Consider the following 27,890-nt stretch of genomic DNA (forward strand, 5'->3'; position numbering starts at 1 on the left):
CTCTCTTAGGCACTACAGTGTCTTAACTAAAGGCTTTCAAGGTATATAGCAAAAAGCATATCCAATCACAAACCAACCTGAATAATTTCTTCACTTGTAATATGTTAACCATATTTGTAAGGCAAAATGGGGGACACAAATAATTACTAATGGACCTCCCCAAATCAGCTATCAAATAAGTGATTTCTATCATTATACTTATGTCTTCTGAATTCAGCCTAACTAAGAGAATGATACCTAACAGGGCAGTTGGGTTCAACTAGGGGCAGGAAGCATTCTCTTTCCTTCAGGCCATTTACCACTGCTCACATCCTGCTCAGCAGAACCACACATATATTTATACATGACAACAGAATTTTGGCCCTACTGCATGGTATTTAAAGTGACTAGAATACATCTGATAGGGTTTCTAACAAAACAACTTTCAACCATTTTTAAGAGCTATAGAAATTCACTCTGAGTGCACAGAGGGCAGGAGCAATGGGTTAAGGCTAAGGCACCAGGAGGCTAGTCCTTGAGCATGCACATATACGCACATCTTGGTAACAAGTCTATATCCAAATTGGTGGCTTGAATGAATCAAAAGAGCAATAAAACTTATGTCACAGGAAAGCTTAACAAAGACTACTTATGTCACTGGACAATGACAAGAGATAATCTCTTTTGCCAAAGGGAAATAAGAACTAGAGTCTTGGGGAAAATAGGCACCAAGAACAGTAATCAATATATGTTAAGAGCAGACTTTGTATCTCTGCTTACTCTTACCACTTCCATCTCCCTCACCACCACTCAATAGCTTCCTAACTGGTTACTACCTCCCCATGTTTATCCTCAACACACACCATTCAGAGTGCTGTTTGTAAACATGAACCAGGAATCCATTTTTCAAATATTTTCTTAACAGACTGTAAAAACGTAATGATACAATTTAATAACATGATTAAGTATAAGAATCCTTTTAGAAAACATAAATTTTTTGTGTGTATGCACATGTGTGTGCAGGCTTGATGTGTGAAGAGCTATGCATATGCATGTAGAAACCAGAGGACAACTTTAAGCATTGTTCTTCCTCAGTCACTGTCCACTCTGGTTTGAGACAAGGTCTCTTACTGCTGGAGTCAGGACCTGCCCGGTGCTGGAATTCTAAGTAGAAACCACCATGCCTAGGTGTTGACATGGGTTCTGGAAATCAAGCTCAAGTACTCATTGTTGTGGAATATTCATTTACATTGTGTGACTATACATCACTGTGATTAGTTTAATAAAAAGCAAAACGGTCAGTAAGCCAGGCAGGATTTCCAGGGCAGAGGGAACTCTGGGAAAAAGAAAGGGAGTCACCAGTGGGACCCAGAGGAAGCATGACATGTAGGAGATGAAGTAACAAGCCATGAGCCACATGGCAGCATATAAATTAATAGAAACGGGTTAATTTAAGTTATAAGAGCCAGTCAAGCCTAAGCTATCAGCTGAGCTTTCATAATTAATAAGAAGTATCTGTGCAGCCAGGTGGTGCAGCACACACCTTTAATCCCAGTACTAGGGAGGCAGAGACAGGCAGATCTCTGTGAATTCAAGGCCAGCCTGGTCTACAGATCAAGTTCCTGAAGTGTCTCCAGAGCTACAGAGAAAACCTGTCTCAAAAACCAAAACTAACAAACAAACAAAAAGGAAGTCTCTGTGTGGTTATTTGGGAGCTGGCAGGTGGGACAGAGAAAAACTCACTACATATGGTGTCCAATGTCTGGGCACATATTTTTCCATATAAGACCTGAGAAGGCTTAAAAAGAGGTTCTAAACACACACACACACACACACACACACACACACACACACACACACACGCAGCCAAATGTGGCTTCCTAATCCTGTAGTCTCTCATGCAGTACATGAGACCTGTCTCCTGCCTGTGCTTAAGCCACTAGAGTGCCATCAGCTAAGCTGAGTGGCAGTTTAAGTTTTCACTTATGCAGACAAGAAAGATTACAAATAAGCAGTAAAGCAGATCCAGACAGGAAAAACAAAAACAAACAAACAAAAACCTCTAAACAGGTTAGAGCATGTTTAAAAAATGTGCACAGGCTTTAAAAAGAAAAGAAAATGGGTATAACAGTCATAGAAAAAAATAGTTTATAAATAATAAGGAAAAGTCTTTAAAGAAACAATAAAATAAAATAAAAAGAATAAGCCATGTAGTGTTGGTAAATACATAGGGAGTCTGGATCCTGTATGTTACTGTGTTGTCTTTGAATTTTTTGATTGCTGTAAGCAAACAACAGCAGCTAGGAAAAATAGAATTGTGAAAGGGACAGCTGAAATAAACCAAGCTAGAAACTTTCAGAACTCAAAAACTGTATTACATTGGTGAAGAGGAAACTAAAGGCTGTGATTCCTTCAAGATTGCTAGAGATCAGATTTGATTGGGGGAGACATCCTGAAAATCCTGGATATAGACCAAAACAAAACAAAACAACTACAAGACAGGTGATGTATATTTCACCTGCTGAAACATAAAACAAACAAACAAAAAATCATCTTTGGCTTATGCACACTGCACATTCCATACTTGTGTTAATGCAGAAGTATATGTTACCTTTGAAAGTTGGTATGTTTTCAGAGCAAGGGGACCAGACACCAATGGAAACCAGTGGGCCAGGTGTTCCAGCCTCTCAGAGTGCCTCTGATGCAGTGTCCTCAGAATTCTGCATCTAGAACAGTTTCAAGGCTGCTGGCTGAGATGATCTGAACTCACAGACTACTGTAGCTAGGACCTGACCATTAACCTAATTTTCTCAGGGTCCTCTAAAGATACCAGGGCCCCCAAACAACAGGAAGCAGTCTAGAGAACACAATGCCAACATTCCCAAGAGATGGGATGGTTAGTTTTTGGTCATTTGGTGGGTTATGGGCAGTTATTATTGTTTAGGGGGGTTGGTCACAAGTTCTTATTGGTCATGGTCAGAGAGGATACTAAGCAAAAGAAAGTAGATTCAGGAATCTCTTTCTGAAAAGAAAAAGGGATATATAGAAATGATAGGGAAAAAGGGTAGATTACTGTATCTAATTTCAAAATAAAAAAGTAACTACTGGCCTCAAATATTTTACAATGGTATGGAGTTTTGTATATTGATATAAATTTAAGGTTATTTTTGTGAGAACATACTGTACATACGTTTCTACTCTTGTTTAAGGTATTGTACCTATGCAGCTCATTTAACAATGTAATATAAATTTCTAGTCCTTGAAAGTTATCACAAATTATTTAGGATAATAAAGAAATGCAGGTTAGTAGTTAGTCATCTATAACAATCCAACTTGTAGTCATGTTAGGTATATTTTCAAGATCGGAGATATATCTTAGATAGATAGATGGTCTTCAAACACTTCAAAGACATACAGAATATGGCATTTAAAATGTTTTGTTAACATAGAGCTTTCCATGACAATGAGACATTTCTGTTACTGGCAGCACCAATTTATTTCAGAGAAATTGATAAGCAATGAAGAAACTCCTTATGGAGTTTGCTTTCAATGTAGCAAAACTAGCCATCTGGGCAAGAACCTGCTCTTGTCTTGACTCCTGAAAGTATGCTGTACAAACTGGACAAGTAGGACAAAAAGGAAAAAGACTGTCAAACTTTGCCAAGATAAGGCAGGACAGTCCTTCAAAGTTCCTGCTTCACAGAAGTCAGTCAGACCTGTAGGCCGAAGATGGATGCCCCAACATTGCAGAGGACCCTTGGGGTGACTGTCCAGGCAGCAAAATGTCTCTGTCATTTCTTAGTTTTGGAAGTAGCTTGCATTGCACTTCCTGTACTCAGGTAATATCTTTCTGGGGTGGGGGGTGGGGGCTTTGATGAAAATGAAGACTAGTTACTAGTTTTCTTTAGTTATGACAGAAGACAAATTAGGCACCAAAGTTTTGACCTTTTTTTTTTTTTTTGGTTTTTTGAGACAGGGTTTCTCTGTGTAGCTTTGGAGCCTGTCCTGGAACTTGCTCTGTAGACCAGGCTGGCCTCGAACTCACAAAGATCTGCCTGTGCTGTGGATATCGCTCTGTATAAATAAAATGCTGTTTGGCCAGTGGCCAGGCAGGAAGTATAGGCGGGACAAGAGAGAAGAGAATTCTGGGAGGTAGAAGGCTGGGGCAGAGAGAGACTGCCAGCCGCTGCCATGACAAGGAAGATGTAAGGTAATGGTAAGCCACAAGCCACGTGGCAAAGTATAGATTAATAGAAATGGGTTAATTTAAGATAGAAGAAGTAGATAACAAGAAGCCTGCCATGGCCATACAGTTTCTAAACAATGTAAGTTTCTGTGTGTTTACTTGGTTGGTTCTGAGCATCTATGGGACTGGCGGGTAAGAGAGATTTGTCCTGACTGTGGGCCAGGCAGGAAAACTCTTAACTACATGCCTGGCTCTGCCTCCCAAGTGCTGGGATTAAAGGCCTGAGCCACCACTGCCTGGCCATGTTTGGACTCTTTAAGAGAGAATAGATAATCGAGAATTTTCTCTAAATTTGCCAAATACAAATCAACAAATAACATAAATGTAATTCTTACCTGATAATTGTTATTATGTTGGAGTTAAAACCTTTCCTTTTTAGACAAAAAGGAGGAAAATGGAGTATTCCTTTACATTGTGTGAAGATATATCACTGTGATTGGTTTAATAAAAAGCTAAATGACCAATAGCTAGGCAGGATTTTCGGTAGAGAAATGCTGGAAAGAAGAAGGCGGAGTTGCCAACTGCATGCAAGTAATCCTGACATGTAAGAGATGAGGTAATAAGCCATGAGCCATGTGGCAGTACATAATTAATAGAAATGGGTTAATTTAAGGTATAAGAGCTAGTTAGAAAGAAGCCTACATTGTCAGCTAAGCTTTCATAATAAGAAATCTCCATGTTGTTTATTTGGGAGGGGGCTGGCAGGACAGAGAAAGACTCGCTACATCTCATGCTCTAACAAGAAGCACTTTGCTGAGTGAGCTTATCCACCCAGCCCCAAGAATCATTGTTTAAAAAAAAAAAAAAAAAATCAGACCTTCTCTTTGCTTACAACTAGGGCACACGGGTCTCTGCCCAGTTCTGTATGAAGGAACCAACAGTTAGTAATGAAGCACTGTTCCCCAGGTCCCACCACTCCCATCCCCCAGTAAAGCTCTGTTGCTCCTGCACTCCCCAGAGGTCACCTACCACCTCACTCAGACTCACACACTCACCCACTCACACTAACTTGCTTACTTACTAAACTCCAAGTCACAGTATTTTTTGTTTCTTTCCCTGAAAAATGTCAAGTGTGTGTGTGTGTGTGTGCGCGTGCGCGCGTGCGTGTGTGTGTGTGTGTGTGTGTGCGCGTGCGTGCGTGTGTGTGTGTGTGTGTGTGTGTGTGTGTGTGTGTGTGCGCGCGCGCGCGTGCGGTAGGCAGGAAACTCATCTCTCATTTCCGCATAGCCGCTTCGTTCTCACCATTCAACTCTCAATAACACAAATGCCAGTTGTGACTGCCTCTACATTTCTAAGTAACAGTAGCCCCATTATCAATCATTCCCTATACCACTATTATTTTTCTCTTATCATTTGCGTCTGAATATTTATTCATTGTCTCTCTACTTTAGGTAAAATAAAGTTCCATGAGGCAAAAACTTTGTCTTTCATATCTTTAGCTCTAGAAAGGCACATAGTCCACAGCCAATGAGTATTTGCTATAAACAATGAAATGAATGAGTTACTCAGGAAAAAAAGGACATCAAAAAGAAACTGAAAGGGTTCGTTCCATAGCTAGTGAAAAAGACACTGTAGAGACACAACGCTCCATTTTCACTTTTGCACAAAGAACTGTGAGATCTATCTAGCAAGACATCATGCATACATCTGTGTGCAAGTAATACGTGTGTGTTGTGTGAAACACGGCACATATGTGCACGTCCATGTGCAAATGCTGAAGCCAAAGAAGGGCACTGCTCGAATACTCTCTACCTTACTCCTTTAAGACAGGTCTCTGACTGAACATGGACCTACACTAGTGGCTAGTAAGCCGTAGCAAGTGTCCTGTCTCTGCATCACCCCCACTCCGCCCCCAGCGCTGAGGCTACAGACATGCCAGTGTTTTAGTTGGGCTCTTAGAATTTAAAATCAAGTCCTGGTGCTTGTATAGCAAGTGATCTTACCCATCTTCTCAGGCCTGAGCATGGTGTGTGTGTGTGTGTGTGTGTGTGTGTGTGTGTGTGTGTGTGTGTGTGTTTAAAGATGTATTTATTTTATGTATATGAGTGCTCTATCTGCCTGTATGACTTCATGTCACCTGAAGAGGGCATCAGATTCCACTAGAGATGGTTGTGAGCCACCATGTGGTTATTGGGAACTGAACTCAGGACCTCTGGAAGAGCAGCAAGTGCTCTTAATTGCTGAGCCATCTTTCCAGCCCCCTACTGAGCATGGTGGTTTTTAAAACTGTGCTTCAATTTCTTCAACTATAAAGTGGAGAAAGTAGAAGCACATATTCATTATAGTACTGAAAGAAAAAAAAAAAAAGAAGTGAATAGATACCAAATGCTACATCATGTTTACTATCACCATTATCTTTTAGGTTGGCTTCCAGGTAATACAACAAGGTTAAGGAAGTATAGGGAACCTTATGTAAAAGTAGTTCTGTTCAAACACCATAACACAGGCTTGCCTGGAGTGCTTAGGGACAGAGTATTATCAAATGCACCGTGAATGCTGCTTGCTAACGTTTTTTGGAATTCTGCAGCCTTTGGAAGTGGCACTATTAGGAGGCGTGGCCTTGTTGGAGGAAGTGTGTCACTGTTGGGGGGCAGGCTTTGAGGTCTCATATGATCAAGCTATACCTAGTGTGGTAGATAGTTCATTTCCAGTTGCCAGCATATCAAAATGTAGAACTCTCAGCTCCTTCTCTAGTACCATGTCTGTCTGCACATCACATGTTTTCCACCATGATGACAATGGACTAAACCTCTGAACTGTAAGCCTAACATCAGATAATCATTGCCTTTCGACCCTCCCTTCTCTTAACATACTAAAATATTGGAAGGGGACTATATGTGGCTCAATGACAAGACCACTTTCCTGCCATGTACAAGTCTATGATTTGACCCCCTCCCCACACTCACAGAAAGAGCACAGGGGCTAGGGGTGTAACTCAGTGGTAGAAAACTTGCCTGGCAAGTGCTAGGACTTAGATTCAATGCCCAATACTGCAAAATAATAATAAAAGAAGATATGGAAAAAACTAGTATGATGGAGGGAAGGTTTCTAGTTAATCTGGGAAAGTGAGAGGTTTTACAATTATTATACTTGATTAAAACATAGATCTATAAATATAGTCAGTAATAGTTATCTATGAAAACTTCATAAATAGTTAAAACTACTGCTAAAACAAAATCTTATTATAAGCACTGAAATAAAATCAGGCTAAATTTTAATTATGGTCTTCCTTCCTTCCTTCCTTCCTTCCTTCCTTCCTTCCTTCCTTCCTTCCTTCCTTCCTTCCTTCCTCCGTTTTTTGTTTGAGACAGGGTTTCTCTGTGTAGCCCTGGCTACTCTGGAACTCACTGTCTAGAGCAGGCTTGCCTTGAACTCAAGAGCTCTGCTTGCCTCTGCCTCCTGATCCCAGTGCTTGGGTTAAAGGAATGAACCACCACTACTTTAATTTAAATTATCAGAATCTCATACTATTTCTCTTGAGCACAGCACATGACAATAAAATGGTAAAACTATAGGCAGGGACGGCACTCATTACAGTATAAGATCTTTCCTCTATCACAGCCCTCTTACTGTCTCTCTATTCCCATTTCCCACATTTCAATCTCTTTCGTTCTGTTCTTCACTGAAGGTTGACAATCGGTATTTATGCTTCACAAAGTATGTGAAAGATGAATTATAAGGTACTTAACACTTTACATAAAAACTAACTTTAAAATGCATGAAAAGTAAATGTAGGTAAGAATGTTTGTAGAGCAAGATCTAATAAATTATCAATAAAAACAAGACAGTAAGAATTACCATGAAATCTTGAAGGTTTTAATAAGACAATGGGATTAGAACTTAGAATTAGAACTGCAGAAATGCACTTAATTCTAAATAGGGTGGGGTATTCTGACATCCTAAAGATGGCAAAGAAGTGAGCTAAAGGTAACGAGCCCAAGAATGCACTGAGAGTCTGGACCCCAGGGGACCAGGAGGGAGAGGGCCACAGGGACTCCCTGACACAGCCGCTGCGGAAAGAACTAACACAAGAGACAGAAGGCTCAGATTAGAGTGTGGAGCGCGCAGTCTCTCAAGTTATTATGCACTTAAGTAGTAGGAGGAGCTGCAGAATATTTAAAAAAACTAGTACACAGTGGACTACTGCATCTCAGATTCACAAATTTATTTATTCTTTTATAACTGGATGTTTGTCATTTCTAGAATTCAGAAAACTTTGAGACAGTTTTATAATATTTCAATATGATTCATACATAAAGATTTAAGAATTTTCTGTGGCTTCTAAATAAAGGAGAAAAGTCATTCAATGAGAAGAAACTAGGATTCATTTTTTCAGCTCAAGAAACATTTTTAATATGTAGAATTCTGAAATCAGAACTCATTGTCACCACAGTAACTCATCAAGACTCTCAAAGGCTGAGATGCAATGAAAATAAAGACATACTGAAATAGACGAGAAACCTTCTAAATGTGATGGCCCAAACTGTATAGCTGATATGACAGCAGTGATAGTTCAAAGAAATGCTGAAGTACACAGCCCAGGACACGGAATGGCACCATGGCATTTCGGAAGTGGTCCCTGCTATTCTAAGAGAAGAGTGGTATTATCCATTTCTGTTCTCTTAAATAGAATCATGAATTAATTTACATTTTAATGCAAACATTCACTTGAAATTATGTTAAACAATACATGTCTACATACTCAGATGTGCCTATTTGAGTATATATATGGCATACTTTTCCGAAGAGAAAACAGGAATTATGCTATAAATTCAAAGAGTAGTAAGTAATGACTACAAGAATGAGGAATCAATGAATAGAGAGATGTTTATAAGCTTGATGTGGTGGGGCAAGACAGTAAACCAAGGACTCAGGAGGTTCAGACAGAAACTTGAGTTTGAGATCATCCTGAGCTAAATAATGAGACCCTACTGAGAGAGAGAGAGGGAGAGAAAGAAAAAGAAAGAAAGAAAGGAAGGAAGGAAGGAAGGAAGGAAGGAAGGAAGGAAGGAAGGAAGGAAGGAAGGAAGAAAAAAGAAAGAATCTTCTAGCCTGAGCTAGGCATGATGAATAATCCTATCATCCCAGAACTCAAGAGGGCAGGAATGTTACCGAAAGTTCAGGGCTTGCTGGGCCGCACAATGAGTTAGAGGCCAGTCTAGGGCATATTTGGAGACAGCAAAACCCTGGATCAAGTAGAAGAAAGGAGAGGAAAAGAGAGGGAGAGGTGGGAAGGCAAGGAGAAGGGATAAAACCACAATACAAAACAAAAAGATGTGTTCTGATTTCCTTTCTACACAATGGATCAATGTATATATTCCTAAGAAAATGCTTCACGAACCTTCCCAAAGTCATTAAAATGAAAGACACCAATCTTAGAACTTAGAAAATTGTTAAGATTTTTTTTTAAGCAGACCCAAAGTAAGATAAAGGTATAATATATATGAAATTACATTTCAAAGGGATTATGATAAAAACTAAACCTTTATATAAAACTTAACCCTATACACAGACTTTCACACATCAACTAGAGATAACCTCTAAGATGTACAGACTTCCACTGCCATCAGATGCCTTCTGGCAAACTTACACTAGTACAATCTGTTGGGTATTCTTAAGTAACTGTCTCAATGTTTCCCAAGGTATTTTTATCTATGATGTTTATATTCTAAGAGGTTATGATCCAAATATTGCATTTATTCATTTAAATTTTGTGAGCAATATTTCTTCAGAAGCCTAGCAAACTATCACTCCATTAAAACACAAATGCATTAACTTTTAAAATTCACATTACCCCTTTCTGCATGTATCCATGTTCATATGCATGTGCACCCATATGTACATCTGTGCAGAGGACAGAGGTTGACACTGGGTGACTTCTCAATCACCTTCCATTTTACTTACTGAGATGGGGTCTCTCAAAGACCACAGACTCTCCACTGATTTCGTTAGTCTAGGTAGCCAGCTTGCCCAGGGGATCCACTGTCTTGGGGGACTGGGACTACAGGCAGCTAACCAAGCCCCCACCCTAGGATTTACAAAGAAGCTGAGGATAGGAAGTCTGGTCCTTGTGTGTGTTTAGCATGCACTTTATCCTCCGAGCTTTCTCCTCAGTGTCCCACCACTACAGAAGAGAACATGGAATGACTGTCTTAAAACATACAGAGAGGGGTTAGAGAGATGGCTTAGCAGTTAAGAGCACTGGCTGCTCTTGTAGAGGACCCATGTTCGATTCCCACTAAGTACTCACACAACCCACACAATTATCTTTAGCTCTAGTCCCAGGGGATTCAGCACCCTTTTCTGGCCTCCATGAGCATCAGGTACACCTGTAGTGCAAATAAGCATGCAGGCAAAACATCCATACACAAATAAAATTAATTTTAAATTAACAAATAAAAACATATCTAGAGAGGGCTGGACATAGTGATGCATGCATGCCCTTAACTGCAGCACCTGGGAGGCAGAGAGGTGGGTGGGTCTCTGTGAGTTTGAGGCCAGCCTGGTCTACATAGAGTTCCAGGTCAGTTAGTGCTAAATAATTTTTTGAGACCCTATCTCAAAATTTAATCAACTTAAAAATTAATTTAAAATGTAAAAATATATAGAGAGTAAACTGCTTATTTATTCTGTAATGAAACATAACTGGATATTCTAGGAGGCTAACATTTTACTTTAAACAACTTTCTCACCATGTTATAGATTCTTTAATGCCGCATGCACAGCTTTAGACTACACTTATTCACTGGCAACCAAAAACTATTATAGGCAAAAGACAAATAGAAAATAGGTACTTCTTGTGATTATATCTTAGTCTGCTGCACTCTATCCACCGTCACACACAAAAAACAGAAATTTCTAGCAACATCTTAATCTATTTCCACATAGATACCACAGACAGCTCAAACTTGCAGCCATAAAAATGATCTCTCCAGTCAGCTTTGCTTCCTACACCATATCTATGCTCTATCTACTATTCCACAGTTCAGTGGATACAACACTATCAGGATCCAACTCAGATCCCAGAAATAAGTATTTCCTCACTACATCCAATCTAATAATAGGTTTCTGTCAATTCTACCTTCAGAATAAACCTCACTGCACTGTTCTTTCCTCCTATCACCGCCGCTACCACATGCTCCACTTCCGTGCCCATCACGCTAGTCCACCTTATTCAGTCAGGAGCAAACTGCATGCCATGTCAACACTCGCTGGTCAACACCCCTCCATACTAGCTTCTTCTCATTCCTCTTAAACCTTGAATTTTTCACCTTGGCATATAAGAACCTGTATCATCGATTCTTTCACATTCCTCCAAACTATTCAACTCACCCTTTCCTCCCTGGTCTACTGACATCCAAGACATGACAGTCTTACTTCAGGTTTTCAAAATCTACCTGTTGTGAACTAAATGATCATGCCCTATACCTCTACACTCTTGTTCCAAAAGCTTTATGATATTGGGTGGCTAGGAATCTTAGAGATGATTATGTCTGAGGATAAGCCTTTATGAGTGGAATTAATGCTCTTATATATGAGATCACAGAGTGCTTTCACCCAGACTCTGACAAGATAGTCATGAACACGAATATCTCCTGACATGGAATCTGCAGGTGCCTTGACCTTGTATTACCCTAGCCTCCAGAAATGGATAATGTCAATGTTTACTGTTTTGAGTCTACAGTACTTCTGTTGTAGAAATCTCAAGAAACTAAGACCCAAATCAAGCTTTCTTGACCGTGTTTCATGGTTCTCCAATAGAGCTGGCTCTTCCCATCCTTTAGAGTCCATCTTGTTTTGTCTTTTCAGAGGTCTTCCCTAACCACCCTAATGCAAGAGTGCAAGTCTACTGGCATTGTCCTTAGCACCTCACTTAGCACTTTCAAAACAGTGTGTGTGTGTGGGGGGGGGGGGCTATAAATACAGAGAAAGAGGAGTGAGGGAGGGAAGGAGGTAGGGAATCACAGCCTGCCTCCCAGAAAGGTCCCATCCTTGAAGCAGAACAAGTACTTATTATATACCAAATCTGCTGGAGCTTTCATTCTGGACTGTCTTTGACCTGGACAATTCTAATGTAACTGTGAGCAATAAATTTGTTTATAAGTTAAAAAGAAGGTATCAAGGAAAATACAGACACACTAAAAGAGAAGGGCTTGTAAATTAAACACCAATCTCTACCTGCCCTTGGGATTAAGTTCTCTAAAAGTTCCTAGAATACTCCAATCTCGGTCCCTTTGCCCCGATGTCTCATCTGCCTATGATACCCTTAGCCCCAGATAAACACTAATGTTCTGGACTGTTCAGGTTTTCATTTAATGCCACATCCTCAGTGAAGATATTTGCAGGCCTATCTACATGTGTGTGCTAGTGTAGAGAATCGGTGCCTAGTGACTGCCTGCATCATTCACTGGAACTGAAATGTCACAAGGATGGGAATTTCTGCCTGTTTTGCTCCCTGGGTATTTCCAGGTTCTAAAGCACAAAGCACACAATATGCAATCAATACCTATTTTTGGAGTAATTAACATTAAATTATGACCATGAAAGATGAAGCAGATTATACAGAAGCATGTCTGAGCAGAGTGGCAAGAAGGTCAAAACCAAGAAGAGCTTGAAAAAAGGAACGTGGCCAACAAAATGAACTCTACAAACTACCCCTGGCAGTAAAGACAGAAGCACAGGTAATACTACTGTGAAGACAGCATCACAGAAAAGGAAGGAGACCAGGCACGCCTGTCATCCCAGCACTCGGAGGCAGAGGCAGGGGGATCTCTGTGAGGCCAGCCTGGGCTACAGAGTGAATTCCAGACAGCCAGGGCTACACAGGAAATCCTGTCTTGAAAAACCAAAAAGAAAACAAAAGGAGAAAATTCTTTATCTAAAAGGAAAAGATCAAATAAAAACAAGGCTTCACTGAGGTCGGAGACACTGGCATACATTCTTCATTATGCAGCTCTAGATACACTGTTTTAAATTTGTGTCAATCTTCAGATAAGCAAAAAAAAAAAAAAAAAAAATCCTCAGAGGAAGGGGAAAAACTGAAAGAACTGAAAACAGTAAATGAGGGCCAGTGAGAGAGCTGGTGGATGAGGTCACTTGCCATGCAACCTGAGTTTAACTTCTGTGTCCCATGGTAGAAGAAGAGGATCAACTCGGAAAAGTCACCCTCTGACCTCTGCGTGCACTGTGCGCCTGGACCACCCATCGTGCACACACAGTGTAATAACAATAATGATACAAAAATCAACACTGACAGAAGAGCTAGAGAGGCGGCCCAGGGATGAGGAGTGCATACTGCTCTTCCAGAGGATCCACGTTCCGTTCCCAGTACCCACAAAGGGCGTCTCTCAAGTGCTGTAACCCTGGTCCCAAGGGATCTGGCACCTCTGGCCTCCAAGAGTACCAGCATCCACATGTGTGTACACACTTTAATACAGACAGACACACGGACACTCAGTCAAAATAAAAAGTACACTTTTAAAGACAACAAAGACCCATTAAAAGATGAAGATGGAGAGATGGCTCAGTAGTTAAGAGTGTTCACTGCTCCTTTGGAGGACCAGAGTTCAATTCCTGGTACCCACAGATGCTGGTAATTCCAGCTTCAGGCCATCTGATGCCCTCTTCTGGACTCTGTAGGCACCCTACTAAGGTGTATATACCCTTACATAAACACTTACCCATACACTAATCAAAAGCAAAATAAATCTTTCAAAACAAAACATGGACTGGAATGACAGCTCAGTGGTTAAGAGGGAGAAGGTGCTCCTCCAGAGGACATGAGTGCCTTGGTGCCTGGCAAGTATATCAGGCTACTCTCCACCATTAATAATAATTCTAGCTCCAGAGGATTTGATATTGCTGGCCTCCAGGGGCACCTGCACTCATGACATGTGCAGACACATATACTCACATAAAATTAAAAACAAACATTAAAAAACACTTAAAGAAATGTAGGATTGTAAAATCGCTATCAGAAGTTTTATGAAACAATGAACAATGGGGAGGTAACTGAGGTCGTAAGATGAGCAAATATTTTGTCTGAAACTGAGCTCACTTTATTCCCTGGCAGGCCTGACATCCTTCTCCAGCAAATACCATTTGGAAAGTAAAAGTAATTACTAGAAAACAAAGTAGCCAAAGTAATTCATGCTCCTTTCACTAGAGTATTAAGGAGTCAACTGTTAGAACTTGCATGCTGGATCAAAGTGCAGGTACGTGTACTCAATAGTTCCTCTGATGTCTTTCTGGAAGTCAACCTTTATAACTCTAATTCCATTACAACTATCTTGGTCTTAATAACTTTACATCTTATTCATTTAAAAATGCCTTCCTCTGTTTCATTCAGGCAGTCCTCAAATCAATGGAGGAAAGAAAAAAGCCATCAATCATTAGAACCCTGCCCTTGCATTTAACGGGAACTCCAGAGAGGAAAGTGATCTGAGTCACAGGTAAAAGGTAGAAGTACAGGAATGAACAGACCCAGTCCAGTTCATAGACCAATAAAAACAGCAAGATGAAAAAACAAAACATCTGTTTCGAGTGCGTTAGCCTTTAATATATCACCTCCATATCATCAGCCTCTAGTGTCACATACAATTCATTTTTATTTCATGTGCACTGGTGGTCTGCCTGCGTGTATGTCTGTGAGGGTGTCAGATCCTTTGTAACTGGAGTTACAGATAGTAAGCTGCCACGTGGGTGCTGGGAATTGAACCTGGATCCTCTGAAGAGCAGTCAGTACTCTTTTAACTGCTGAGTCATCTCTCCAGTCCTGTCTATTTCCTCTTAAAACCAGTTTTATGTTAAAAATACAAACTGGGGCTAAGTGTGTTGGTATATGGAGACTGAGGCAGGAGGATCCTAAGTTGGAGCCAGAGCACACTGCAACCCTGTCTTAAATAGGGAGAAAACAGTAGAGGTGTGTGTATGTGTGTTAAATAGCACACTATAAATTAACTAAAAAGTCTAACATTTTATAAGCAATGGAAATTTTAATCATATTTAACAGTCAGATCTTTTATGCAAGTATATGGAACTTTATAACATTTTCTTTTTTAAAAGTGTTGACTCAGTCTGAATGTGGTAATGCACACCTTCAATCCCATCATCTGGGAGCTGAGACAGGGGCATTAAAAGTTTGTCTACATGAAACCTTATCTCAAAATCCCAAATAGATAAAGAAGTAGATAGACTAAAGGAAGACTCGCTAAAAGCTGGGCCTTGTATTATTCTTGTTATCTTTGAGTAATTTCCTCAAATCTCCCACACAACGTGACAATGAACAGATGACCTTCACATGGACTGACAAGTGCTTCATCAATAAACAGGCTACTTTCTTTCCCCCGGGACCAATAACTCTGCTTCAGTAGGTGGCACATTATTGTAGCTAAAATGAAAGCCTATAAAAAAACTGAAAGGCACATTATGCCTTAAATGAGTTTTCTTGGTTTCATAAGCTTTTCTTATTTCTCCTTGAGAGAACTTCAACATTAAAATTAGCATTTGAAAGTATTCAAAACTCGCTGAAGCTTGTGCTTAGCTTTGGTCCCCTCCAGGTGCAGCTCTCGATGGGACAAACAGACAAATTTACAACCACACTGAAAGAAAGGGGACAACTCCATCACCTCACAAATAATCAGGACCTTGTCCTCGGGTCAAACAACAACAACAAACCCTTAAATATAAAAATCCATTTCCATAAATAAAATGAAGACTATTATACTCTTCATGAAACACCTTAACAGTACTTCCTGATCATGTGAGAAAGAGAGGAAAAGAGTAAACCTAAACTTAATATTTTTACTAAGACCACACTATGTTTTGGCGATTAAAAATATAAGGTATAAGGCGGTGGTGGTGCATGCCTTAAATCCCAGCACTCGGGAGGCAGAGGCAGGTGGATCTCTGTGAGTTCAAGGCCAGCCTGGTCTACTGAGCAAGTTCTAGGGCAGCCACCAAAACTACACGGAGAAACCCTGTCTCGAAAAACCAAAAAACAAACAAAAAAACCCCAAAACTATCTACACTTTATGCTGGATGGTGGTGGCACACGCCTGTAATCCAGCACTCGGGAGGCAGAGGCAGGTGGATCTCTGTGAGTTCGAGGCCAGCCTGGTCTACAGAGCTAATCCAGGACAGGCTCCAAAGCTACAGAGAAACCCTGTATGGGGGAAAAAAAAAAAAAAAGATATACACCAACCACAGGTATGATATAGCGCAACACAGAAAACATACCAGTGCAGTGACACGAAAGAACAAAACTGCATCTAAATGGCAGCGCCCCAGAACACGAAGTGTCATAACCCCGCCTGGCTGTCTGTGTCCCAGGTGCTTGAGGATCTCACCTCCTGACTCAGTGTCAGTACAAGTTAGATGTTCATTGTTAACTCTATAATAGAAGGCTTCATACAAACGCTGATGATAAAGTATACAGACATGAGAACCTAAACAGTCAGAAAAAGAGAGAAACAGCATTCCAGACAGAAAGGGCAATGAACATCTATCTTCACAAACATTCGGTACTTAACCTCCAGCATTCTATCTCGCAATTCACATCTGTCTATCTGTGTGTACCGTGACATTCAAGTGAAGGGCAGAGAATGATTGATTACAGGAGTTGGTTCTCTTCCTCTACATGGGTGCTAGGGATGGAGCGCCAGTTGTCAGGCTTGTTGGCAAGTGCCTTCAGCCATCTTGCCAGCTCTACTGCTCTACTCCACAATTTATTTCTAGTATGTGTGTGTGTGTGTGTGTGTGTGTTTATGTGTGTAAAAGAGTGGGTAGCAACGGTGGTATTGAAACAAGACCTCATGTAGTTTAATCTAGCTGGAAACTTGGCTATGTAGCTAGGACCCTAAATTCCAGGTTCTCCTGTATCCACCCTCAAGTTCTGAGATTACTTGAAGCCAATGTTTTTCTTCAATCTCTTCTATCTACATGAACCCCAGCTTCTCTGTTTGTGACAGGGTCTCTTGTCACTGGCCTCCACCCCTAAGTACTGGGTTTACCCAAATGTGCTACCACAGCTGAGCAGGCAGTATACTTTCTTTAGGTTTAAATCATTTTAATTATTTGGCAACAATTTTTGAAGGGACAAAAACCTCACCAGGTTTTGAAAAATTCCAGATGTATAAATATGAAATTGTGGCAATTCCATGCTACTCAGATCAAATGTAAATCGGAGAGAAGAATGAGAAACGTGATTATCATATATATCATAAAATATGTCCCTTACATGCTTAGGTCACTGAAGACACAGAATCCTGAGTCTGCATAAAGTTTAGTAAATACCAAACAGCCACTCTGACTGGGCAGCAGCACAGTGTCACTGAGGAAGAACTTACACTGGAAACACAAAGATAAAGACATGCAACTGTCCTAACAGCCCATGTGCATCAGAAAAGTGACATGTGGCTCAAAACATGTAATTTTAGTAACAGGGAAGGCTGGCATAGCACCTGCACGTATAATCTGGGCCTTTAGGAGGTAGAATAAGGAGGGCCATGAATTTAAGGCTGACCTGGGCTATATAGCGAGATTCAGTCTTGGATGGGGGTGGGGCATGATGGCATGATTCTATGATTTGTATAACTTTCTCATCAAAATATTAGAAAATTCTATTTGTTACTATTTCATAATAGCAAAACTAAAAGGTTGAGTATATGGAATATAAAACACAAAATGCACACTTTTAGGACAGTGAGATTCTGTCTCAAGAAAAAAAGAAAGAAAGGAAGAAAGAAAACAAAAGAAAAACTGCTGAGGAGACGGCTCTCTGGAACAATACTTGCTGTACAAGAATGAGGACCTGAGTTCTGATTCTGGCACTCACATAAAAGCCAGGAGAGGTCACCTGCGCCTGCAACTCCACTGCTAAGGGCATAAGACAGGCAGATCACAGGGCTTGTCAGTCAGCCAGTGTGTCTAAAATGGAGAGCTCTAAATTCAGTGAGGCCCTATCTGAGCAAGTGAGGTGAAAAACAATAGAGAACCATACCCAAAGTCAACCTTTGCCCTCCGAAGAAGCATGCACATGCAAGCAGCCACCTGGCACATCACACATCCCAACACAATTTAATTTCTTTGTAAATCATAACACAGTTATTAGAAACCATCTTTGCTATACTTATCTGACCAAAATGCTTGTTTCCCATCAGCATAAAAATTCCGTATGTGCATTTGTATTTCCTCTATTACCTCTGAATGTTGCTTTACTACGAACACCAACAGCCTCATGTAACCTGTGACCCTGTCTGCTATCTCTACTATGTTAATGAGTTCACCTGCTGCACATCAATGGTCCTCACTGTCTTCTGTTCAGAGTGACATCATTGCTGCAGTTTCAGTTTCTGGACCATTCCCTTCTATCCCCATCCGTAAATGCCAAGTGGACTCAAGCAACTAAAAGGACACAAGGAAGCTACAGCACCACATGCCTTGTGGTTTGTGTCAAGAATGGCAAATGCACAGTGATTAATCAATTACTAAGATGTAATGTTGTCCACACTAAAATGCTGGCAATAGAGGCTGGAGAGACAGTCCAGTGATTAAAAATCTTTCAGAGGACCCAAGCTCACCCTCAACACCCACAACTCAGTTCATAGCAGTTCACAACTGCTGATAACTTCAGCTCCAGGATCTGACACCCTCCTTTGGCCTCCACAAACACATGTGGCATGTACATATATGGCATGTGCTGCACACTTTTTAAAAAACTAGCAACAAAATTCTATTTTACATAGTTATTTATGGTTAATAGTAGCTACAATTTGAGCAACTGAATTAAGGAACGGATAGTACTTAGCTATACACACCAGACCACAAGAAGCCAGGACTCTCAAATAACTTTCTGTGTGTATGAGAAGGCAATCAATGCACTCCAGAGTAAGAACCCACAGATTTCCAAGACAGGAAAGCACATGAACTCATTTCCTACAGTATTTGCTCCCTCTCTTCACTCACCTCACTGGCCCTCTCTCTTCCCTCTTTCTCCACGCCCCCTCCCTTTATGCACCCCAGGCCAACTTAGAACTTGCTGTCAGCTGATGACCTCCAACTTCTGATCCCCTTGTCTTCACCTCCTACGTTCATGCACCACCACGCCTGCTTGTGCTGAGGATAAACCAAGGCTTCTGAATGCTAGTCAAGCACTCTAACAGCCAAGCTGGAGCCTTAGAAGGAGTCTCTATATCACAGGAAGGTGAGAGAGCACCCCCACACAGAAGCAAACCTAATACTGTCAGAAAGAGGCTAGAGTAGCATCCCTGGTCTGAGGAGAGACCCTCCAGTGAGGTAGATCACTGAATCTACCCTGAGAAAAAAGATAAAGAAATAATAGGATAAATGGGTAGATCACTGAATCTACTCTAAAAAGAAAAAGGAGAAGATATAAAAATTACAAAAGGTAGACTACTGAATCTATTATGAAAAGAAAAGATAGGATAAGTAATGAAAAATTTTTGTCTGAGTTTTATCAAATGTTACTGGACTGGACATTATAGATAATGGAGTTTTTCACCTGAATCTGTCAAATGTTAATGGACTAGACATCATTAATGTAATCTTGACTGTGTATATTGTATATACTTATTGGATATGATTTTTCTTGTATTAGTTATAACCTTTTTTTAATTTTAGACAAAAACAGGGGAAATGTGGTGGGTATTGTGTTCCCTGAAATATTGTGTGTTCCCCGAAATAAACATATCTGGGGTCAGAGAACAGACAGCCACTAGAACAGAGCCAGAAATGGTGGCTAGAAAATGGGAAGAGTAAGCCATAACAGAAGTTGGGCGGTGGTGGTACACACCTTTAATCCCAGCACTTGGGAGGCAGAGCTAGCCAGATCTCTGAGTTCAAGGCCACTTTAGAAACAGCTAAGCATGGTGACCCAAGTCTTTAATCCCAGAAACATAACCTTTAACCCCAGGGAGTGGGGGCAGAAAGAGAAAGGTATATAAGGCGTGAGGGCCAGGAACTAAGGAGAAAAAAGCATGTAGTGAGTAAAGCATTCGGCTGGTTAAGCATTCAGGCTTTCCGAGCACAGTTCAGCTGAGAGCCATTGGGATGAGGATTCAGAAGCTTGCAGTCTGAGGAAACAAGATCAGCTGAGGAACTGGTGAGGTGAGAAAACCGTGGCTTGTTCTGCTTCTCTGATCTTCCAGCATTCACCCCAATAATCTGCCTCAGGTTTGATTTCATTAATAAGAACTTTTAAGATTCCTGCTACACTCCAGGATGCATGCAGTTCCCTGCTATGATCAGAAAGAGCCATGCCTAAGGAGTGACAACCACACTCTTCCTTCAGAAGGGGAACAAAAAGGTTTATGCTGTCTCGAATCATGAACTAAGTGACTGGCTTGCAAGAGGATCCAGGAACACAGCAATATTGGCAAGCAGAAATGGAAGAGATGACTAACAGCAGCTACTCTGTAGACTTGGGCCTGGAGGCCAGAGCTAGTTTCCATGGCTAATGAACAAACTGCTCACAGGTTATGGTTTTGTGCTATTTCATACAGCACTTAGAAGTTGAGCTGTGTAGTTACCATTCTGCAGTCCCATCCAGAGCTGCTTGTGGTCTTTTTTCTGCATTTCATTGATGACTTGACTTTTATGCTTTAAAGCATCAGCTTCTTTCATACATGACATAAAATGAGCTTCGACTGTATCCTTGGATGGACAGTGTAGAAGGTCCTTTTCTGGAAAACTCTATCAAAGGAAAACACACAGAACAAGTATGCAGATACAAATTAGCTTTAAAGAGAACTTCCCCATTTGCCAATATTTCCTAGCACACCATATTTTATTATCACAATAACTACAAAATACTTTTTAAAAATTAACTTAAAAAGCATTACCAATTTGACACAATTTGTACTCTTCCCAAATAATCCTCATCTGTTGAGGTTATCTTTTGTAGCTTCCTAATCATAACACCTACAACCGACACCAACAATCACAAATGAGTGGCCATTAGAACCAGAGAGGAGTCTACAGGAGGGTACTGACATTGCTCTACACCTATCTTCAAGTGAAGGCCCACCTTAAGCCAGCCCAGGGAATATAAGCATGGAAGACCCGGCCCCACCCCTCATCTACCATACTGGGCGGCATGGGCTGGGGAAAGATGCCCTCCCTGCATAAACATCTGAGGTGGGTGGGAGAGCTGGTCCTGAGGTCATCAGCCAGGGAGAGCTGCTCCTGCTCCCCACCAGTTGCAACACTTGGGAAAGCAGGCCCCACAGCTCACCTGGGCAGTACAATTAAGCCAACCCCACTGGTTGATGTGGGTGAGCCAGTCCCAAAGCTGTGAGCATGGGAGAGACGGCCCTATTATAGTCATCTGCTTTGTGGCAGGAAGGGTGGGGGAGAGATTGTACCCTTCCCCTGTCATCAACACCTGAGGCAGGTGAGAGAGCTGGCTCTGAGGTCATACAAGCTGGAGAGCCCTCCCTGCCCCCATCAGCTGCAGCACTTAGGAGGGGCCTCTACACCATGCCTGAGCAACACAGTAGGGTTGGCTCTGAAGGTGGAGGTGTGGGAGACTGAACCTGGGGATGTGAAAGCAGGAGAACTGGCCCTTGCTCATTGCTGCCAGGGGTGAACTAGCCAGGGCATTGCAGGAGAGCTCACCCAGGTGGTGAGGACAGGGGAGAACTGGCAGGCTGACCAACCCTACAACTTCCCAACCTAGAACCAGGGTTATGACTTGATCCACCCCAACATCCACCCCATCTGTGATCTGCTGGAGCACATGAAGGTACCAGTTTTGCAGACCCAAAGCTCCAGGATCTCCACAACAAAGGGTGACAACAAGATATCCAAGAGGAGTCCCAGTGAAGGCTCAGCATTGATAGTGTAGCAGAAACCAGAGGCCTTGAACCAGCCCAATGATTCTCTGCAATGAACACTTGCAAGGAAAGATATATGAATTAAAAAAAAAAAAAGAAAGAAAAAGAAAAGAAAAAGGAGAACCCACCTCAATCTAGGGAGGCTCTGAAATCCCCCATGATAGGAACTCAGGAAAAACAGGAGGGGGGCAGTAAAGGAAAACAGACAGCTTGAGTAGCCAAAGCAGCTGAGTGAAGCACCACAAGGGGTGGCAAATGCCTTCACAGCCCCTGGCTCCTATGTGTGAACGCACATCTTTCACATCTACCCAAGTGAGAGTGAGAAGACCTTTTTCCCAAACCTCACAACGAAATTACAAAAGTCCCTCGATTCATTACACTTCTAATCTTTCCTAGAATGAATTAGCCATTATGGAGACATGCTTACCTGTCTGATCTAAACAAATTCTCAAAGACAAAGAGTGTGATGCAATGTTTACTCTATCATTTATCTTCCAAATCAGAAGCATGACAAACTAAACTAAATTTCACTTTTACAGGAGTACTCAGAAAAATTCTTTTTATATATTCATTTATGTGGGGGGTAGGGGGTCGTTTTTACATACACTCCCCACCACATTCTATGGACCAAACCCAGGACTTTCTGTGTTCTACCACTGAGCTAAATCTTCAGACCTCCCACTAGAGATTATAATTGTGTTATTTAATTAGAATATCCATCAACTGCCTGTAATGTATCTAGATGTGTTTTAAGTAACTTAATAGCACTGAATCAAAACACTACTTACAAGCAAGTGAAAAAAAAACATTCTATTAGTAACACTATAAAACTGATGGTACTTTATTAAAACAATTAAGCAAATCTAAAAAATACATTTCCATGTCATATATAAAGAATCAAACATCTGATTAAACATGAGCTCTCACTGTTTTATTACACTCTCACCTCTAGTACTAGATTCAGCTTTAGAATGAAAAACATAAAGTCATACTTTATAATAAAAATAAAAATTAAGATGAATAAAAATCTTTAAAAAAAAAAAGTTTCCCAAGATTACTTTGGTGTACACAGACAAAAGGTTGGGAAGGGAGGGCATTTCCTCCCCAAATATTTTTTTCTAATGTACTATTTTTCAATAAAATAAAGAACATAAAAAAAAAAAACCAGGCCTATTATAATCCCAGATTCAGGAGGTAGAGGCACGAGGGATACAAATTTGAGGTCTGCATGGGTTAGGAAGACGCAGAGCCCACCACTATCTCCTTCTTTGGCCTCCCAACCCACAATCCCAAAGTTAACGTAAGTTAGATGTCAAACACGGTGGCACATGCCCAAAATTTCAGCGTTTGAAGACATGAACTCAAAATCATGTGCAGTTTGGGGACTAGCCAAAGCTATAAAATCCTGTCTTAAAATATGACAGAAAAGAAAGGAAAGGCTAAAGAACCCAATGCTAAAATAAGAGCACCAGACATCAAATAAAGTTAACATCTCTTAAAATTCTATTTCTACCAAGGTATAACCTATAAGCTTAGCTATAAGCAATCATCACTCCTCCTTGTTACAATCTATAGAGTATTTATGTCTCCTTGGTCCTATTTGTTGACTCTTTAGATTCTCCCGCAAGAGTAGGTTGCCTATTTTCCCCTCAAAGTACTGCTTCACATACATTCTTCCCACTGAAAACACTTATCCAAAGCCAAACACAAGCCTTAGCATCTCTTTGGCTTCAACCTCCAGATCTATCACCACATTCACACCCAAGCCTTTCAGTTCTTATCAATTCACTGCCATCAGCTAAACACCCTGGCGAGTCACAGAAACACCTTTCAACTGGCTGGCTTAAGCATTCACCCAAAGTCTAATACATGTGACTATTCTCAAGTCACACACAAGATTCTGCTGTCAACACTTCCCATTTTCATCTTTCCCTGCCTCATTTGCTTTTCCAAAGTTATTCTTAAATATTGGTATTTTTTCTGTTTAAAGTATGTAACCTAGGACCCCTTTTCTTTTTCATTCCATACCCTCACCATGAGTAAGATTACATACTTCCATACCACATATGAACTAAAGATTATCAATACTGTTTCCTACCAGGATCCTACTTAGAACCTTCAGACCCACACAATCTAGCAAGTGTCCCAGAGGTACAAGCAATACAAGTAATTCAATACATCCAAAGATAAACTAATGCCATCACCACCCCCTCCACATTTCCCCTAACAAACCTAGTCCGCTACTTTATATCCTAAATAGATCTGCAATTTCCCCGCTTTCAACACGCCAGGCTCAGAACTACTCACACAGTTCTGAGAAACCTTGCAACAGTACCCATGCAGTGTGTTCTGTTGCTGTGATAAAACACACTGACCAAAAGAAACTTTTAAGGGAGGAAAAGACTTATCTGCTCACACTTCCAGGTAACAACCCATCAACAGGGAAGTCAGGGCAGAAAATCAAGCAAGAACTTGAAGCTGAAGCCATGGTGGAATGGTGCTTGCTAGCTCACTAACTGGGAGGCTTATCCTCAGCCAGCTTTCTTATACAGTCCAGGACTACCTGCCCAAGGTATGGTGCCACCCACAGGGGCTGAAGCCTCCGATGTCAGTTAACAATCCAGGTAATCCCCAACACACTTGTGCACAGTCCATTCTGATCTGGACCTCCTCGCAGGTGGCTCGAGGCTGGGTCGGATTGACAGTTTAAGCTAACAAGGGCACATACCTAGAATTTGACACTTGGAGTCACAGTGACCCTCTAAACACTAAGCCCTAACATTCTCCCTCAACTTTTTCTTATTTTAGGACATAGTCAAAGCCATCAAGATTCCGAATTAGCTCCGGGTCTGCTAACTTACCCACCTAAAGTCCCCACCTTTCCCTGCACACACAATGCTCCAAGTTCTTGAGTCGCTCCAATCTTCTACATTCTTTCAGTTCTTCCAGCAACTCTCATTTCTGTCTTCACACCAACTGTCAGAGCACTCCTTTCCTCTACCTACAACATTCTCTTCTTCCTTGTCTAATACTTATACATTTAGCCAAAGAATCCTCAGCTTCAGGTTCAGCTTCTATGGCACACCTTCCAGGAAACTTTCCCTTTCTCCCAAGTCAAGGTTAAACTCACACTGGATTCTGTAGTAGTGAGTATATACTGGCCAGTATTACAATGGCTGTTAAGATACCCACAGGTAACAGTACTCTAAAAGTCCATAAGGCAGCGGTAATGACCTCAACTCTCAGTAAATCTTTCTTTCTTTCTTTCCTTCTTTCTCTCGCTCTCGCTCTCTCTCTCTCTCTCTCTCTCTCTCTCTCTCTCTCTCTCTCTCTCTCTCTCTTCTTTTGGTTTTTGGAGACAGGGTTTCTCTGTGTAGCTTTGCGCCTTTTTCCTGGATCTTGCTCTGTAGACCAGGCTGGCCTTGAGCTCACAGAGATCCGCCTGTGCTGGGATTAAAGGCGTGTGCCACCACCGCCTGGCAATCTTTCTTAAATAAGCCAAATTACTGAGATGTGGTTCACACACAATGAAACAGAGGAAGTTTTAGATGAATTTTGACTTTGAATAAGTATCAACCAAATAAGATAGAGAATATTACAACACATAAATAACCACATCCCCTTGTTCCTCACCAAAAGTTAACCACAACCACTACCACCACCCTCATTCTCCACCAAAAGATGACAAGTTACTTTGTGTCCTGAGCAGCAGGCTCTTTTTTCTACCTCCACCAATCCCGGATATGATCTGTTGCAGCAGGTTTGCGTATAATGAGATCTCACAAATGAAATCATATATGAAATAGTGTACCACTGACTTAGCATACTCTGGAGATTTACTCATGTGACTATATACATCAGTAACTGACTCCTTTTTGTTACTCAGTTGTCAGTGAATGAATGTGTCGTAATGTGCTTAAGAAAACCCGTTGCTAGTATGGTTCTTTCCAACCTTTATCTGGTTAATAAAGCCACTGTGAACAGTAATATGCAAGTGTCATAGTAGACATCTTTTCAACTTTCTAAATACACAGCTACAAACCGAACAAATGCCATCTAAAAACTGGTGAGCTATTTTCTTGAAGTGACAGTACAATTTGAAACTCTCATCAGAGACCTTTCACAGCTCTGGGTACTCAATGTCAAACTTGTTATCAGTCATTTTCATTCTAGTCTCTCTCTGGTTTTCATTTACATTTCCCTGATGACTAAACCTGGTAGGTACATTTTCATGTATTTATTGGTAGTTTCATATGTTCTGCAAACTTTCTGTTCAAATCTTTTGCATTTGCTCCAAAGCAACTGACATATGAGGTAAGAGGCTGAGCATAATGTGAATTCTGTGTGTACTTATACAAATATTGTCCCCGAGAAGCAGCAGGTGCACACCAAATTCTGTACCAGCTCAACAGATCTAAGTAGAAATGCAGAAAGTCTAAAACCCCCACATTAGAAACACTTGATGTTAGCAGCCACACTCACAAATACCAGCCAGTACAATTTCTGATTCCAAATAACCTTCCCAGAGCTTCACAGACAGCATGTGTCATCTATCTCCACAAGCAAACTTTTAGACTTTTTAAACTGGAAATGCCATCCTTACTGCAGTATTTACATACCTCTTAGCTACTTGTCCATATAAAACTGTGCTGTGGATTACTGCATTCCCATCTTCTTATAGCATCAAAGGATTTGAACTTGTCCCTACAAATCCTGGGGTTTTAACTACACAATCTTAAAAAGCTGTGTTGTTTTGTTTTGTTTTAAGGAAAACAGCTGGATTACAGCAGAACTGCTTATATGAATGGAAGAATCAGAAATCTTATCTTCTTCTTGATTCAAATCCATCATGTAGGGGTCTGGAGAGATGGCTCAGTGGTTAAGAGCACTGGTGCTCTTGAAGAGGACCCAGGTTGGGTTCCCAGAACCCAAATGGCAGCTTATAACCACCTGTAAATCTAGTTCCAAAAGATATGACACTTCTGGCCTCCACAGGCAATAAACACACAAGTAATAAGCATACATTCATCGGGCAGAATCATATACACAAAATAAATCTAGCCATTTAAAAAATAGCAGTTAGGATAATTTTTGCTATGTCCTTGCTCATACTGAGTAAATTCTCTTTTATTCCTAAGCTTGCTAAGGCTTTTGATGGCACTGGTTATTGAACTCTGTCCATACTTTTTCTGTGTCTACTGATTTTGTTGTGTGGCTTTTCTACTGTATTTTGCCAACATAATGAATTACACTGACTGATGACTGAGTGATGAATCAATCTTGTATTCATGAGATAAACTCAGCATACTTTACACTGTGCTTCTTATAGGTACTGCTAGGTTCAATTTGCTAGTTTTTTTTTTTTTTTTTTTTTTTTATTGAAGACTTTTATATCCATGTTCAGAAAAGATATTCACCTGCAATTTACTTTCAGTTTCTTTAATAGTATTGGGGGTCAGTTATTCAGTTCTAGAACAGGCTGGGAAATGACTTCAGTGTTTGAGTGTCTTTGTGTCCTTCAATCATATATCCCAAATTCCTAGCACAGTATTGGGCTATCACACAGCAGGATCTCAGTATTTACTGCATTAATAGTTATATTTTAACCTAGAATTCAAAATGCTTTAAGAGTACATACATACACACACACACACACACACACACACACACACACACACACACACACACCCATGCGACACCACTAAGGCTTTTCTCTCAGTTGCAGGTGGGAGGGAGAAATAAGGCAAAGGCCTCACAGCAGGGACTGTAGAGGTGTGTGGGGCATGGCTGCGGAGACTATGAAGCTGATGAGA

At 40.9% G+C, this 27,890-nt stretch overlaps 1 protein-coding gene across 9 annotated transcripts in view; it reads right to left on the reverse strand.

The window, feature by feature from the left end:
• Window positions 1-27,890, reverse strand: part of Atg5 (autophagy related 5) — a 143,197-nt gene that overhangs the window by 59,625 nt on the left and 55,682 nt on the right. For all 9 annotated transcript variants that reach the window (XM_036169304.1, XM_036169305.1, XM_036169298.1 and 6 more), the window contains one exon: window positions 20,773-20,935. In XM_036169304.1, coding sequence (XP_036025197.1) covers window positions 20,773-20,935 — 163 coding nt within the window. The remainder of the gene's footprint in view (window positions 1-20,772; window positions 20,936-27,890) is intronic.

The sequence above is a fragment of the Onychomys torridus genome, chromosome 19 (genome assembly GCF_903995425.1).
Source record: "Onychomys torridus chromosome 19, mOncTor1.1, whole genome shotgun sequence".
Lineage (NCBI taxonomy): Eukaryota > Metazoa > Chordata > Mammalia > Rodentia > Cricetidae > Onychomys > Onychomys torridus.